Source organism: Danio rerio, chromosome 12 (assembly GCF_052040795.2).
Source record: "Danio rerio strain M-AB ecotype USA chromosome 12, GRCz13ab, whole genome shotgun sequence".
NCBI classification, from domain to species: domain Eukaryota; kingdom Metazoa; phylum Chordata; class Actinopteri; order Cypriniformes; family Danionidae; genus Danio; species Danio rerio.
In genome coordinates this window covers 27,957,501-27,975,054 of record NC_141032.1, presented here as the reverse complement: position 1 = coordinate 27,975,054, position 17,554 = coordinate 27,957,501, and the positions used below count along the sequence as shown (strand labels likewise).

At 35.2% G+C, this 17,554-nt stretch overlaps 1 protein-coding gene across 2 annotated transcripts in view; it reads right to left on the bottom strand.

Annotated features, from left to right (window-relative positions):
• prkcea (protein kinase C, epsilon a) overlaps positions 1 to 17,554 on the bottom strand; it is a 130,421-nt gene that overhangs the window by 95,230 nt on the left and 17,637 nt on the right. For both annotated transcript variants that reach the window (XM_087276389.1, XM_087276390.1), the window contains exon 2: positions 2,440 to 2,503. In XM_087276389.1, the coding sequence (XP_087132515.1) occupies positions 2,440 to 2,503 (64 nt within the window). The remainder of the gene's footprint in view (positions 1 to 2,439; positions 2,504 to 17,554) is intronic.

The following is a 17,554-nucleotide window of genomic DNA, read 5'->3' as shown; positions in this document are numbered from 1 at the left end:
GTCAGCAAATGCACAAAACCACACATTAATTTTTAGGACATTTTTGTGCTGTAAGTTCTTAGTCTGTTTTTGTTGTAGTCTGTTTTGATGTAAGTTTTCTTTTATTCTGATTTAATTGGTATTGGTATGGAAAAGTTCGGAAAATTTGTATTTGGTTTATCAATAAAGCAAATATTTAAATATTTTATACATAAACTTAAACATGTGGAGTACCCTGCATTCAGAGTATATTGCAATTGTTATATATAGTATAACATCACAATTGCGAAAATGAAAATAACTATTTCTATTTTATTATCTTGAATTATTGTAATATTATGCTTTTCATCAGGAAATTGTGGTATTGTGATCATTACTGCTGATAAGAAACCAGTTATTCTGCTTACTTTCATTTTTTATTTCAATATTATTATTACTGTAAAAATAAAAAAATAAAAAGATTCTGACGGGAAACAGAAGATTTAGATAAAAAAAGCATTATCAAATGAAGAGGTTTTATTTTCAACATAAATAAATAAAATTAAAATATAATTAAAAGTATTAGATAATTAAATATTAAAATTAAAATAACAAAACTACGTGACCCTTGAGAAATAATAAAATAGTGATTAGGAATTATTATTACTGTTAATATTATTTTGAAAACAGATTGTTTATATTTTTTACGTTAATTAATTTATGAAACCAAGGATTAATTAATATTGATTAATTCATTTGTATTAAGTTCAGTGGAACATATTTTTTCTCTGCAAAGAATTCTTGCAGTAAGGGTTTCTGCATGTTTCTTCAAGCGAAATTTAAGACTTTTTAAGACCTTTTTAAAGCCATTATGAATGAAATTTTAGACTTATACAGGGCTAAACACTAAGGATTTTTTCTAATGGCCTCGTTACTTCTGTACTTCTATAAATTGTTTTTGTAATAAAAGATCATGTAAAGGGATGCGTTGCTGTGTTTTCTTTCCCTGATTAGGGAATTTCATTTGCAGAATTTTCAGTAAAAATGTCTAACAGCTGTTGTGAATTGTCTCTCTTTGCAATAAAAAAAACTTAAATATAAAAACAAAAGTTGCACTGAGATTGATTATTGGTGATTGAGTGATTGGGTGTCGACTCGATAGGGTGGCTTTACCTGGACATAGGAAAATTAAGACCCGTTTAAAATGATTTAAGACCTACAACCCAACATTTCAGTAAATTTAAGACTTTTAAAGGCCTAAGATTTAGTTTTTTAAATTTAAGGCATTTTAAGACCTCGCAGATACCCAGATAAAAGCAAATATTCTAACATTTTAGACATTAACTTAAATATAAAGTCACAAAATAGTGAAAACGAACATAACTTTTAATATCTTGAATTACTGTAAGATTATGATTTTCATCAGGAAATTATTACTAATAGGAAAACTGTTATGCTGCTTACTTTCATTATTCATTTAAATATCATTATTATTATTATTATTATTATTATTTTAAAAATAAAAAAGAATATTCTCACTGGAAACAGAAAGTTTAGATAAACATTTAAGATCAAGAGGTTTTATTTTGAACAGAAATTAATTTACAAATATATTACATAATAGAATTTATATAATATATTAGTTCATTCATTCATTTTTTTCCGGCTTAGTCTCATTATAAATCCGGTGTCACCACAGCGAAATAAACCGCCAACTTAACAGGCATATGTTTTACGTAGCGGATGCCCTTCCAGCTCCAAACTATCTCAGGGAAACATCCACACTCATTTAATATATTAGTTATATTATAATATTAGTTAGTTAAACTATGGCGTTACATGACCCTAAATCTATTTAATTTAATAAACTGGTGATTAAGAATTATTATTATTATTATGCAACACGTGGCGCAGTGCTTAGTGCTGTCGCCTCACAACAAGAAGGTGGCTAGTTCAAGCCCCGGCTGGGTCAGTTGGCATTTCTGTGTGGATTTTGCATGTTCTCCCCATGTTCACGAGCTTTGGGCTAACAACCCACCACATAAAAACTAGATGTTAGAGCTAAATGGCTCTGGGAGTAAGAAAGAGTAAGTATTATTATTATTATTAAAACAAACAAACATAAAATAGTTGTTTCATATTAATATAAAACTAAACAAATTTAATTAATAATATTAATTTTATAGTGAAAACAACTGTTTTATATTTTCTGTTTGCTTATTTATTTACTTAATCCATGATTCTTTAATGATTATTTAGTTCAATGGAAAGTATTGAAATAGAAATCTTATGTAACATGATTTATCTTAAACTCCATTTTTTGATCAATGTAATGTGCTCTTGTATATAAAAAGACTCAAAAATATCTTTGAACTGCTTAACTTTTTTGTCAGTAATTTCTTTAAAGCCCTGACTACACATCCACAGTCTTTGCAACAGTTTGTTTCATGTGTTAATCTGCTGCGTTCTCAAGACTCTCACCTTCGCAGGAGGATCCTGACAGATCGATGATGACGTACACCTTACCCTCAGGCTCCAGGTCAATCTGTAAAAAGAAAAGCGAGAGGAGAAGCCAATCAGTCAAGAGCATCTCAGCACAAAAGAGACTCAAAGTCACCCAGAAGCACATTATTCACTGGCTTTCCAAAGGCGCTCGGTAAAAACATCTCCCTCAACATCACCTGCCGATGCCAAAGTTCACGACCCCAGTAATAGATTCCCTCTGTGAGTCTCTCTCCACAGGGAAAGGCCCCTCACATAACTTCCTGCTCTCTGCCTCTTTTTGTTGTCTCAAAGGATGGAGGGTGGCAGAGAGTTGGCACGGAAACTGCAAGGGTTTTATAATTCCTTTTCAAACAATTTCCTGCCATCCCGAGCGGCCCACGCGGACCCCACTCGGGCCCGATTCAACACCCACTCGCCATCAGCTTGGCGTGGGGGGAAGAGGAGCTGGGAGAGGCACCAGACCCACAATGTCAGGAAACCACTGCTTAATCTTATTATGCAGAGAGAGAGCGAGAACACGGGCCCCGCGGTGCATATGTGGAGGTGGATGGAGGTGTCGGAGAGAGAGATATCGAGCCGCATTCATACAGACTCTCAAAATAGGAGGCCTGTTTTATTTTTCGAGCTCATCGGGGACACGGCGGACCCGCTGCCAGATCAGCACTCCCGCTCTTAGCCTCTTCCTGAATACAGGAATTAGGACACAAGCTCATCTGATGGGCTCTGCAGTAGAACAGATTTAGTGTGCGCAGGTTAGAGTGGGCCGTGTGGGTTTTGCCGTTCTGCCCCCTGAGTTTAACCTGCTCTCTCAGCTGGAACGGGAAAAACTGATTTATTCCTTTCAGTCCTGATAAAATCAGTAAGAAACTTTTGAACACAGAGCCTGTCATACTTATAAAACTGCTCTTAATGTGTTAGAACGCCTACTTGCTGTCATCTGATGGATGCATAATCAAGAATTGCTTTAAAGATCCCATGAAGTGCTTTGAAATGTGCTTTTTGATTTGATGTTTGACGTAATCTGAAAAATGAAGAGAGGGCGGGGCATAGAGTAGCTCCTCCCCTTTTTAAAAATCTGCCAATAATCTTTAGTCTTTCGCACAGCTCTGCCTGTAAGAGTGATGTAGCTCGAGCATCAAATAAAAAGCAAATGAGAAGCATCTTGAAGGGGGCGAGGCATGTCTGATACTAGAGAGCATTTGATTGGTCAAGATTTGATGAGAAATTGTAGTATGATGAAGCTTTGAATGTTTATATCAGTTTTATAACTTGCAAATGCTAATTTTGCCACTGTTTTGGGCCACACTAGCTTACAGATAAGACTGCAACTAACATCTAAAAATGTTCATTTTACTTTCACAAGACCTTTAAAGAGATTGTTTATCCAAAAATCATTTTACTCACTCTCATGTTGTTCCAAAGCCATAAGACTTTAGTTCATCTTAAAACCACAAATTTCAAAATGAAGAGAGATAGTGGGAACAAGATTGGGAAAGTTGCTGAAAGTGCTGTTGACACTAATCATCGCACTGCGAGGTTATAGGCTTATTTCCCACGGCTGCCATTTTAAAACATGAAAGCGAGGCTGTGGTGGGACGAAACCCGGAAGTAGAGGATCAGCACTGTAAACATTGGAACAACATGCTGTGGATTATAAACCTCCAGCTGTTGGCACGATTTAAAAATGCATTTGAGGTGTAAACATTACTTTTTGATGTTTAATTTTAAGTTTAACTTAAACGACTAAAAGCATATTAGACATTAAACAAAATAACTTAAAGAGTGTCCTTCTAGATTTTAGTTCATGGCACCAGGTAAACACCGTCAGGGCTTCCCTGCTTCAGCCTATGCAACCCAATGAGCGATAAAACAATGCAGTCATTTGTAGCTCACACCCTTGTGTCTGCAATCGTGTTGTCTCGGAACTCTGTTTTAAAAACGTCCATTTCCCGCTAACATTTAAGTGCCACTGATTTGCCATAGTATTTACCAGTGCTCAACGGAAATGACTGTGATTGGCCATGAATGTCATCAGTTCACCGCTCTTCACAAAGTAAAAACCGTTACAAACACAGAACACTGTGCAAACACGAACACCGGTGCGTTTTAAAGCCACAATGATTCAGTCGACTGCTCGTCTGTGCTTGCACTCGATAAACAGCAATGAAGAGTGGTAAACTGATGACCTTTACGGCCAATCACAGTAATTATTGTTGAACACTGGTGAATACTATGGCAAATCAACATTGTTTCGTTGAACCGCGCTTAAATGTCAGAGGGAATTTTTTTATTTCAGTACCAGAATTCAATATCGTTATAAGTTTAATATAGTGAAAGAATCAGTTCATTAACTTGAGTTTGATAAATGGAATCTTAACCGTTTGTTCGGGAAAGAAAACGTTAGCTAACTATTGCTATTTCCTTGACCTTAGCTGAAAATGAGATCTGATATCCTTTTTTATTTTCACTTTTCATTCAGAACAGACCTTCAGATGTCTTTCAGATGTCGGATTTTTGTCTCGTTCTAACAACCTAAAATCGACCAAATATCAACCTCATTTTACGTCATTATTGAACATCAAAATAATGTTGTCCTTAAACACTGGCTAGATATTGAATATTGGTCACCTGACATCACAATTTAAATCTAACCTAATATTAACGTCTTATGATGTTGTGTGCCTGCTGGGCAATAACTACAGAATGTTACATTTACACACACATGCACAAATTACATGTAAACGCATCAGCTTTTAACAGCTTAATACTCACTACTCTTGAGTACTTTTGAAAGGTCTACTTTTTACTCATACTTTGAGTAATATTTACAACAGATACTTTTACTTTACTTACACTACATTTTTAAGCAAGTAATGGTACTTTTGCTTGAGTAGGATTTTTCAGTACTCTTTCCAGCACTGCTGATAGTATATACAATCAGGTACACAACATTCCTGTGTGACTCAGGAGATACCACTGGGTTACTTCCCACAACAGCCTCAATTTTGCTTTTTGGCGGCCGCATGAAATAAGTCTATTGATGGCAACTGTGACACTATTGTTAACTGCAAAAGTAAAATTGTTAATTGTAAAAGTAAAAACTTAAGCTTTTTTGCAGTTTGTTTACATAACAATTGTACATTGAAACATTGCGGATTTCAAATTGGGCTTCATACAGGTGAGTGGGCTTGACAAACCACCTGTAGAAACCCTCTTCTCTCTTATGCACCTGACACTTTATTTAAACTCCATCTTACAAAAACTCAATAAAGAAAACGAGGTTTACTATAAACGTACCACAATCTTGTTCCACTGCTTACTTTAACCTTAAATAACTCTTTTGCACAATATTAAACCTTAAATACAGGAAATTTATGGAGCATGTATGGAGCACGTCTGAGAGTCAAGTACTGCGTATTTAAGGCGTATAGGAAGGATCGTAGGTTGTGTATAGGAAGGATCAGCTCTTTGATGTTTATTGCCACCCTTTATTTAAAGATTTAAAATTTGGGAAAAATACGGGAAAATACCTTTATGGGATGGTAGCAAGATAGAATTATAAAACACGAGAGAATCCTGGGAAAACAGGAGTGTTGACAGGTATACGCTCATACACTAAAGCCGATTTAGTTCATTTAATTAACATTAAATGACGCATGTCTTTGCACTGTGGAGGAAACCCACACTAACATAGTGAGAACATGTAAACTCCACACAGAAATGCCAACTAACCCAGCCTGGACTTAAACCAGCAACCTTCTTGTTGAGAGGCGACAGTGCTAACCACTAAGCCACCGTCCAGCCCAAAAGTGAAATCAAGACAACAGAGTGAGTTTTCCTTTGTCTTGAACTATTACTGTGAATCAGCGTTGTGAGATGATGTCATGTGAAATGCTAACAGGGTGATGACATGTCTGTTATTGTGGCCCCTCCCCCTCCCTTCTCTTCCTGTGATGTCATGATCAACTTCTCCAGTGTGTTTGTCTCAGAGGTGCAGCGGCCACTAAATTTAGCTGAGGAAGGAAAGGCCACTGAGTGTGTGTGTGAGTGGATAGAGCGGTGTGTGTTCCAGTCTCCCAGATGACACTCTCCAGGAAACCAGTATCATGCTCTGCTAAACAATGTTGGCAGGACAGCAGTGGCGGTTGTGAGTCTGTCCAGCAGACATCGACGCCGAGCTGCTGTCAGCATATGGCTTTCAGGACAGCCTGCAGATGCACACGTGTTGGGTCAATTGGTCATTAGCTCTCACTCACACACAAACAGGTACACACATACACACACGGCAAATTTTCTCAAATAAGATCTTTGCTTTTAAGCAAAAATGTTTGGGGATCCAACAACAAAATCCTATATTCAAAGATTTTTCCCCTACTTTTCCCCCTAGATTTTAGTTTTGTAGTTTCATTTGTCAAAAGTTTTTTTTTTCTTTTTAGTATTAAGTATAGAATTTGTTGCTGATTTTGTTTTATTTATGGGTGTTTTTTTTTTAAATTATTCATTTTTTAAAGTGTTATTATGTTTGACAGTAAATTAAGACTTTAACATGATATTTACTTTACAAAGGTAAACATACACATATCCACTAACCGGCCAGGAAGAAAAGGTGATTTAAGATGACCTTGTATGTAGCATGGTTGTTGGAGCCAAAGGGATTGGTTTGAGTATTTCAGAAACTCATGATCTACTTGGATTTTCACACACAACCATCTCTAGGGTTTACAGAGAATGGTTCGAAAAAAAAATATCCAGTGAGCGGCAGTTCTGTGTGTTCAAATGCCTTGTTGATGCCATAGGTCAGAGAAGAATGGCCAGACTAGTTCAAGCTGATATATAGGCAACAGTAACTCAAATAACCACTTGTTACAACCTGAGGTATGCAAAAGAGCATCTCTGAATGCACAACACATCAGACCTTGAGCCAGATGGGCTAAAGCAGCAGAAGACCACACTGGGTGCCACTTCTGTCAGCTAAGAACAGGAAACTGAGGCTACAATTCGCACAGGCTCACCAAAATTGGTCAATGGAAGATTGGCAAAATGTTGCCTGGCCTGATGAGTCCTGATTTCTTAAGCGACATTCGGATGGTAGGGTCAGAATTTGCAGTCAACAACTTAAAAGCATGGATCCATCCTGCCTTCTATCTAACAGTTCAGGCTGCTGGTGGTGGTGTAATGGTGTGGGGAATATTTTCTTGGCACACTTTGGGCCCACTAGTACCAATTGAGAATCGTGTCAACACCACAGCCTACCTGAGTATTGTTGCTGACCATGTCCATCCCTTTATGAGCACGGTGTACCCATCTTCTGATGGCTACTTCCAGCAGGATAACTCGCCATGTCATAAAGCACGAATAATCTCAGACTGGTTTCTTGAACATCACAATAAGTTCACTGTAATCAAATGGCCTCAACAGTCACTAGATCTCAATCTAATAGAGCAACTTTGGGATTTGGTGGAACGGGAGATTCGCATCATGTACAGTGTAAGTCAGAATTATTAAACCTCATGAATTATTAGCTCCTGTTTATTTTTTCCCTGTTCAACACATTTCTACACAAAGTAGTTTTGATAACTCATTTCTAATAACTGATTTATTTTTCTTTGCCATGATGACAGTAAATAATATTTGACTAGATTTTTTTCAAGACACTTCTATACAGCTTAAAGTGACATTTAAAGGCTTAACTATGTTAATTAGGTTAACTAATTACCCTAGGTTAGGGTAATTAGGCAAGTTATTGGGTAATGATAGTTTGTTCTGTAGACTATCAAAAAATTAGCTTAAAGGGGCTAATAATTTTGACCTTTTTTTAAAAAAAATTTAAAACTGCTTTTATTCTAGCCAAAATGAAACAAATAAGACTTTCCCCAGAAGAAAAAATATTATCAGACATACTGTTAAAATTTCCTTGCTCTGTTAAATATCATTTGGAAAATATTTAAATAAAAAAGAAAAAAAAATCAAAGGGGGGCTAATAATTATGACTTCAACTGTATGTGCAGCCGACAAATCTGCAGCAACTGTGCGATACTCTAAAAATCTCTGAGTAATACCTTGTTGAATCTATGCTGTGAAGGATTAAGACAGTTCAAGGCAAAAAGGGGTCCAGGTAAGAAGGGGTACTAGTAAGGTTTACCTAATAAAGTGGCTGGTGTATTTTCTTCGTAAAAAAAATTAAAGTTATACACTTTTCTATTTAATATTTACATATTTTTTTCTTGGAACCAACACAAATCTTTTTTATTATATTGTATCTGCAGAAATAATGGTGAACTAACAGGCCTCATCTGAGTTCTAACTCTACAAGTCTGTTGTTTTGCTTAGAAAATGAAAGCAGGCAAAGTCTACATCACATGTAATTTGGGATGATGCCAAATACAGCAAGTGAAGCTTTTTTTAAAAAGCAGCCTCTTACCAAAAAAAAAAAAAAAAACAGCCTGTGGCCTGACAACAGTCTCTCTTTTATGGATCAAAAGAAACTGCCATTAAGTCTCTTTCACAGTAATCTGGGGCAAATTTGTCCAGATTGTAATGCTGTCTGAAATGCTAAAGTAACATCCAAAAACAACAACAACAACAACAAATGAAGATGTAATATTACACTAAGGTTTGAGAAACAATGCTTTTATAAAATTAACAACTAAAAAACATTTAAAAAAACAACACACAAGCCTTTTGAATAATGCCAGCAGCCTTACAGAGAGTGTTAGATCACATTCCTTGCAAAGAAAAACTGTTTTTCCCAGCCTTTTATCATTTTCTGTGCTGTTTCTCTGTTCCTCCTTTTGTGGCATCTCTGAAGTTTTGTTTTCACTCAATTCAAAGCACTGTAACAGACTGTACAAACCTACATAGAAAATTCAACTTAGATTTTTTTTAAAACCAGATTGTCCAATCTAGAAGTTCTATAAATTCTAAAGAAACTGTATTATTTATTTTCATAATATTAATAAAGTAATGTAATTAATAACCCAATTAAAATTTGACTATTTATTTACATTATTATTTTAACATATACATTGCTCAGCTTATATGAGTACACCCCTCACAAATCTATCTTTTAAATTCATATTTTTAATAGAAAGATATACAATATTATATTTGTGCATATACATTAGATTAGATAGTACTGAAGCCAAATCCGAAGCTTATCTAACAAAATAACTTACAATAACGGCCCAAAAACTAGTACACCCAAATTTATGTTAGAGAAAATATTAAATACAAATTTTTAAAAAATGTAGTTGAAATTTTGTAGGTTACAATTTATTAGTTTTTTTTACAATATTTTCCATGAATTTAATTGTATTGTCTTTCAATTTCTTAATGTTTTGTGACTTAAATATTACTTTAATAAACATATCTGTTTAATAAACCTGTTTTGTTTAAATGTACCAAAATGCATTGCCTATATTCACTGAGAAATGGATACAAATATTCATTTTCAAAAAAGGGTGTACTCTGAGGAGTGTAAATACTTTTACATATACATATTAATTATTTTTTTATTTATGCAAATGTAATTTTTTTATTGAATAAAAAATTATAAAACCATCACCAGCTGTTCTCATTTATTGCTTGTTTTTCAGAATTTTTCATTTTATTTACTTGATTTTTAAGTTGTTATCCCGCTAAATATTTGCTTGCCTAACTCTTCTTGTGTTAAAACAGTGGCAATGTGTTGTCAAAAGTGAATATGAACATTTATGAAGACATGGGCCTGTTTTATTTTATGCAAAGCACTAATATTGAACGTCAACATTTTTATCTTAAATTTGGGAGGAATGCAAGTACTTTGACTTTGCTCAAAAAATATAATTCATAAATCCAGAAACATACTAAGAAAATTTAAGTAGTCAACAGTTAAATTTACTAAACCCCCTTTTATTTTTAATTTTTTTAAAAGATGTTTACAGAGCAAGGAAAGTTTCACAGTATGTCTGATAATATTTTTTCTTCTGGAGAAAGTCTGATTTGTTTTATTTCGGCTATAGAATAAAAGCAGTTTTTAATTTTTTAAAAAACCTTTTATGGTAAAATTATAAGCCCCTTAAAGCTATATATTTTTGACTCTATAGATCAAACCACCATTATACAATAACTTGCCTAATTACCATAACCTACCTAGTTAACCTAATTAACCTAGTTACGCCTTTAAATGTCACTTTAAGCTGTATAGAGGTGTCTTGACAAATATCTAGTCAAATATTATTTACTGTCATCATGGCAAAAATAAAATAAATCAATGATTAGAAATTAGCTATTAAAACTATTATGTTTAAAATGTGCTGAATTTTTAATAATTCTAACTTCAACTGTATATGTGTGTAAGAATAAAAATATACAGGCTTAAACCTTCACTAGTATATTCGTTTTTATATAACTTACTCTTTTTTTCTGTTAAGAAAATGGATGTGAAAAATATGTTTTGAACCAAGGTTACTGAAAAACACTGAATGCACAAAATCAATTGAAACAGTGGATGTTACAGGGGTCAGACTAAAGGAATCATATGCATATCATGAGGACATAATGGGACAGTAAAAGAGAAAAAAATCAGAGAGAGGGAGAGAGAAAAAGGAGAAAGAGAGGATAAAATCCAGAGATAAGCCGTGGGACATAATCAGCTCCTCTTATGCAACACCCTGCGGCTCAAGCTTGTCCACAGCCACGGCTCAAGAGACTCACTGTCTCTGTCCTCGCCTTACAGAAGACAGAATGCACATGAGATCTCTTCAATATCTCAGCCGTTTCTACAAGACTCAAGTGCAACACGAGCTGGTGAAGAATATAACGTGACGCAACAAAAATGATATACAGTTGAAGACAGAATTATTAGGCATCCTTTGAATTTTGTTTTCTTTTTTAAATGTTTCCCAAATAATGTTTAACAAATTTTCACAGTATGTCTGATAATATTTTTTTTTCTGGAGTAAGTCTTATTTGTTTTATTACTGCAAGAATAAAAGCAGTTTTTATTTAAAAAAAAAAAAAAACATTTTGGGGACTAAATTATGTGCCCATTTAAGCAATATATTTATTTATTCTAAATTACATGTTGTTATGTCGTCATACACATTCATGTTTCAATATATTTTGCTGATTTTTTTTTTAATGATAGCATATGGCTTTTCTACAATATCGATTTACTGATACCTGTTTTTGAAGCCTATATTTTACATAGAACCCTTTTTCACTCCATAAAAGATTCTTTATAGTGGAAAAAGGTTGTTTCGATACTTATGTTCTTCACACTATGAAAAATAGTCTTTTGAAGAATTCTTTACCCCTTTTCAAGCCTTTATTTTTAGGAGTGAATGTCTCTTTTGCATGTCCACACAATGTGGTATATGCACAGCTAGTGTATTTCAACCAATGATAAACCTCTGACAAAAGGTTTATATGACTACTTTCAAGAGACAAAATGTAAACTCAAAATGTAAAAATGATGTTCCTTTAACATCATTGATGTTGTAATGTAATTGAAATACAATCAGGTAAACAGACTTAAGCATTCATTTGGTTGTTCAAGCGTAAAACTGTGTTAACGCAAGCGCAGTCGGTAGCAGCAGGCTAGCGCAGAAACTCCATTGAAAGTAAAATAAATTTCTACATTTTAAAGATTTTGGTCCAGTGCTTCTTGTACGGTCTGATACCAATTTTATATAATTTATCAATCAAGCAGTGAAGATCAATGAATTTTAAAGAAGTCAGATCTTAAACGTTGTGATTTTGTAATGGTATGTGTGCATATATCACACTGACTGGATGAATGTAAAAAAAAAAAATAAATAAATAAAAAAAAACTCTGTAAGTATCCTGGTAAATGCAGTCAATTATGTCTTAAGTGAATGTTGGGGAAGAAAATGCCTGTGTATCAGTATCTTGAGTGCATTAGCTCTTAAAGTGACCACAAATATCTGCTGCTGCAACGTATGTTCATAAAGGTATTTATTGTGCATTGACTCCAAAGCATTGTATAGTCCAAAAGTCATAGGCTGCATTTACACTGCAGATCTTGCTGGTTAATTCCGAATTTGTGACTGTATCCAATTTTTTTGATGACCTGCTTACATCATCTTTTTAAAGTTACTCGTATTCGATCGTCTGCATTTACACAGCACACAGCAAAGGCGTGATGACCAGGAAAAAAAAAAAAAAAGAGCGGGCGCTGACTAACAGCTGATAATTAAAGAGTGTTTTCTCTATTCCTGTGTGTAATCTGTTCGCAGCTTTTGACAGAATGACAGAAAGGTTCTCATTTGTCCATCTTCTTTCAATATATAGGCTTTTAAAACCTTTAGGCATCTTAATGTAATGTCTATGGTGTGATTTATGCATGTAATGTGCACTAGTTTTATATTAGTTTATATTGGCTACGTGGCGTACGTGGCGTACGTGGCGTACATTGCGCTCTCTCGCTCTCGTTAATATGCTTAAATAACTGCGCTATATGATAATATAAAAGCGGTTTTAGATCTCGTGAATGAATTAAGATTTGGGACTCTGCTAAAATTTGTTCTGAAATTAAAGCGTCAGGCTTGACGTCATTCGCTATGGTTTTGATGATGCGCGATGCGCATTGACAGGTGAAAATCCGATCTTGCTTACACTGCCTACATGAGAACACAGATTCGATTCATATCGGATAAATTTCCACATATGAACAAGGTCTGAATCTGATTTGAGTAAATCGGAGACCATGTGATTTGCTCCTGCCTACATGTACATGGGCTATATCCGATCTGTGCCACATGGGAGAAAATAATCAGAATAGAGTCACTTGAACAGTGCAGTGTAAATGTGGCCATAATGTAGCCTAATGAAATAAAATGAGAAGCAATCATTTCCAAATGACCATTGTTTTTTTTTTTTATCAACAAATTACTCTGCTTTAATTTATAACTGTAGGTATTTACTGTTTTAAAGGCATTTTGATAGAAAAAAAAGAATTGGTCCAAGAATTACACCATAGATTTAAAGGTGCAGTATGTAAATTTGACCATTGGTTAAACTAGGTATTGCATTCCTGGACCAAAAAGCAAGCGCAGGGTTCCAGATTGAGACCAACAAGAGCGAGCCTGACTACTAAGCCTGAAGGCTGATTTAAGGCTGATTTAAACCTTGTTTTATATGAAAGCATTGGCAAGTGATAGAAGGAATATTTTCCATATTCAAAGGAGTTTTTGTCCTAACCAACACCTCAAATTGATATATTAGAACAACTTCCATTTCTTGCAGCTCAACAACAGAACACTGACAATAATCTCCTCAGGTACACCTCTTGTGCTTTATTCAGTGTTAAATGCTTATAATGCAAGACTGAAAGCCATTTTATATGATATTCATTGCCATATTACTGAAAGCAGCAGCAGATAATTCACTTCAGATCTTAATAAAATAAACCATTTGACGCAGTAGGTAGTGCTGTCGCTTCACAGCAAGAAGGTTGCTGGTTTGAACCTCGGCTCAGTTGGTGTTTCTGTGTGGAGTTTGCATGTTCTCCCTGCGTTCGCGTGGGTTTCCTCCAGGTGCTCTGGTTTACCCCACATTCCAAAGACAAGCGGTCCAGTTAAATTGGGTAAGCTAAATTGTCCGTAGTGTATGAGTGAGTGTGTGAATGGGTGTGTGTGGATGTTTCCCAGGAGTGGGAAAGGTGTGCGGTTCATTCCGCTGTGGCGACCCCGAAATTTAAGGGACTAAGCTGACAAGAAAATGAATGAATGAATGAATTAATGAAATTGAACTTTAGAACTGTGACCCCAACACAAGCCAACACATATCAGTGATTCAGCATATACATTTAATAATGTTAAAGAGGTTTAATATGTATTAATTAGATTATAAACCTTACCATTTTGCTGGAGTGAGAGCATATTCTGTGCTACTGAATGGCTGTATTTAATTTTCTGTCGTTTTATCTTCTTTTCTCTTGTTTTATCACTGCAAATCTCATCACGTAGTGTGTTGTTAGGACACACGGTACAGTACCTGCTCACCTAATGTTTACATTTGTAATATTATATGCTAATTAATAACCACCTCATGGGATCTCTGAGTCTGCTACTGCCCATGGAGGTCACATTTGGTCATAGACGTATGAATTGAGAGCCTTCCAGACTGAATGAATGAAATATTCAATATTGAAATAAGTTTTCCAACAAGGCAATCCGGGGGCCTGAAATATAATTGTACTTCTAAATACACAAGTACTTCCAATGAGCCTGTGTTGTAGATCTACCTAAAAGCACTGTTATATGTTATGTCTTTGTTATTGTATTTATTAGTGCAATTGGTTGTAATTTTTGTTTTTGTATTTTATTACTGACTGTTTAGTTAGTAACAACTGTGTGTCTTCAATGTGTGAAGTTATAGACTAGAAGTTTTTTTTTTTTTTTTTTGAAAGATGAAAAGTGATCCTCAGAATGTTAAAATTTCACCGGTATTTAACATTTTAGATGATTATTTACAAGCTCCAGAACCATGACTATAGTGTAATACTGTACCAGGAAAGGGGTCACACGTATGAAAGTATGTATGTGATGCAAACATTAAAATATATTACTAGTGTACTACGGTAATGGTATAATATGCAGAATTAAGTCCTAACATTTAGTGATAACCTGCCCCATAATCCCAAATTGTGTAAAAAGGAACATTGTTCATGTTTTACTGCATTTTCGTGTCTCTGGTTTTCTGCTGAAAACCACAGCTGATTATAAATGGATATGGTTTTAGAATTTCGCAAGTAAAGAGAAGTCTCTTGCGCAGTTCAAAATGTGTCAAGATACCAAATCCTCCAATATCAGAAAAAAATCATAAACTACAATGAAACACATTTACCAAATACCAACAAATTCCAGCCTGCACATCAAAAATGCCATGTGATTTTTTTAAACAGATTATGTGATTTAAAAAATGGGTGCAATAGGACAGCGCTAATCGACAAACCAGTGGACCGACCACATTGTAAAACATCTGATATGTTGTTTCTGTCATGCCTAAGCCAAAGTCTGTCATAAAAGAATTTCAGTATTTAGCAGCTTTAACTTTAGCAGCTAAGATCCCAAAGAGTCTATCACGCCTCCAAAAGCCACCAAAAAGCCTCCAAAAGCATGTTCATTATCTTTCATCGTCATCTCCTGAAGCGCAAGTAATTTATTATATAAGAAAGAAGGCCCAGAGTGGCTTTCTTATTGATATTTGGCACCAGTTTATCAGAAATGTATGCTTTTGTTCTCTTTGATTCAATGGCGGGGAATGGTGCCTCACACAATATTTTATGCACATAATTCTAATATGCATCTATAAACATAGCTATTGATATGAGCCACTAATGTCTCATTTATGTTTAATTTTTGCAATTAAATAATCTATTTTTTGTACATACAGAAATATTAGGCCAGTTTTCTGAAGGCATCTGGCAAGGTTCTTATAGTTAACGAAAACGAATGAATAAATAGAATTGAATTTTTTTTTTTGCTGTTGTTGTTACCTAAAATAAAATATAAAAACAAGAAAAACTAGAACTAACTGAAACTGTATTGTGTACATAAAAAACTAAAAACTTATTGTAAAAACATCCTTCGTTTTCGTCTTTGTAAATGTATTTAATACATACTGTAACGCCTGTTTCACACCGTAAGCGAAAGCAGTGCGTGAGCAGCGTGTATGGAGAGCAGAAGCAGCACTTTGCCTTTTACACCAGCTGGGTCTGCAGCACGTAGCTCATTGGCAGCTGCTGCAGAGATCAATCTATCTTTGTTTATTCTATCTCCTTACATATTTCTCTTAATGTCTTCTTTTACTTATTTTCGTGTTGTCAGGTTCACAGTGCAAACAGCTGCTGGGTGGAATAACTTGAGTGAACATAAAACATAGCCGAATAAAACGTTCTTCCTCTGCTTCAGCTGCACAGCACACAGCAAACTCCCATCATCCAGCATGCACGTCGAACTACACTACCCACAATACACTTTGCTATGGACTACAAATCCCATAAATAGCAGTCTTAAAGCGGCAACTTTCTTTTTCCCCTCTCCTGCAACACTAGTGTGCAACTTAAGCAAAACAGACACTAAATGGGTTTTACATTTTGTTTTGTAGTTAGGGCCTAAATAAATGTTTGTTGCAGTTTTTAATCGTTTAAGTTCATATGATTGATTATAAATCAGTTAATTTTATTAACGCATTTATTGGGTAAAATTGTTACATTAAACTGTCATTTAATGTGTTTTGGTCAATGCACTGTTATTTTAATTGAGCGTGAGCAGCGTGGCAAAAATAGACCCAGCAACGAAAAATCGTGGCACTGTTGCTTCAGTGACACGCCTCGCTCTGACGCGCTGCCGCTGCGTGTGCTAGGAAAGCTCTAATCTGTTATCATGGACGTTGAAAAAACACACGCTGCTTACGTTCTGCTTACGCTTGCATTGTGAAACAGGCTTAAATCTTTTAGAAGTAAATCTATTTATTTCGCACTGCCAAGTGTTTGACCCGTCTGACACCACAGCCTGATGCCATTGGCCAGATCAAGCCAGTCCTCCTCCAGTCATCCTCGCTGTTGCTACCTTGGCAAAAACATAGGCTGGACATGAATGGCGAACGGATCGCTCTTTTTAACTGGATCTTCTAAGTGAACTGATTGAACTAATTTACCCGATCGAACTAAATCATTTGAAACGATTCGCATCTCCAGTTACGTTAAGCACTTATCCACAAACAACTTACTTTTTACATGCCTGATACCCCCTCTGACTTGAAATAAACCAATATATACAGAGTTATTCAGTTATTAGAACAGTACACTGAGATCAGATTCAAGAATAGATAATACATGCGTGATTCACTGAACCAAACACAAACAGTACATGACAGTCTGCTACGACTGAACTAAACTCGACCCGGCTGGGTCAATTGGCATTTTTGTGTGGAGTTTGCATGTTCTCCCCACATTCATGTGTGTTTCCTCCGGGTGCTCTGGTTTCCCCCAAAAGTCCAAAGACGTGCTCTAAGTGAATTGATTAACTAAATTGACAGTAGGGAATGTGTGTGTGTTACGGTCTGTGGACGTTTAGATTTTTGT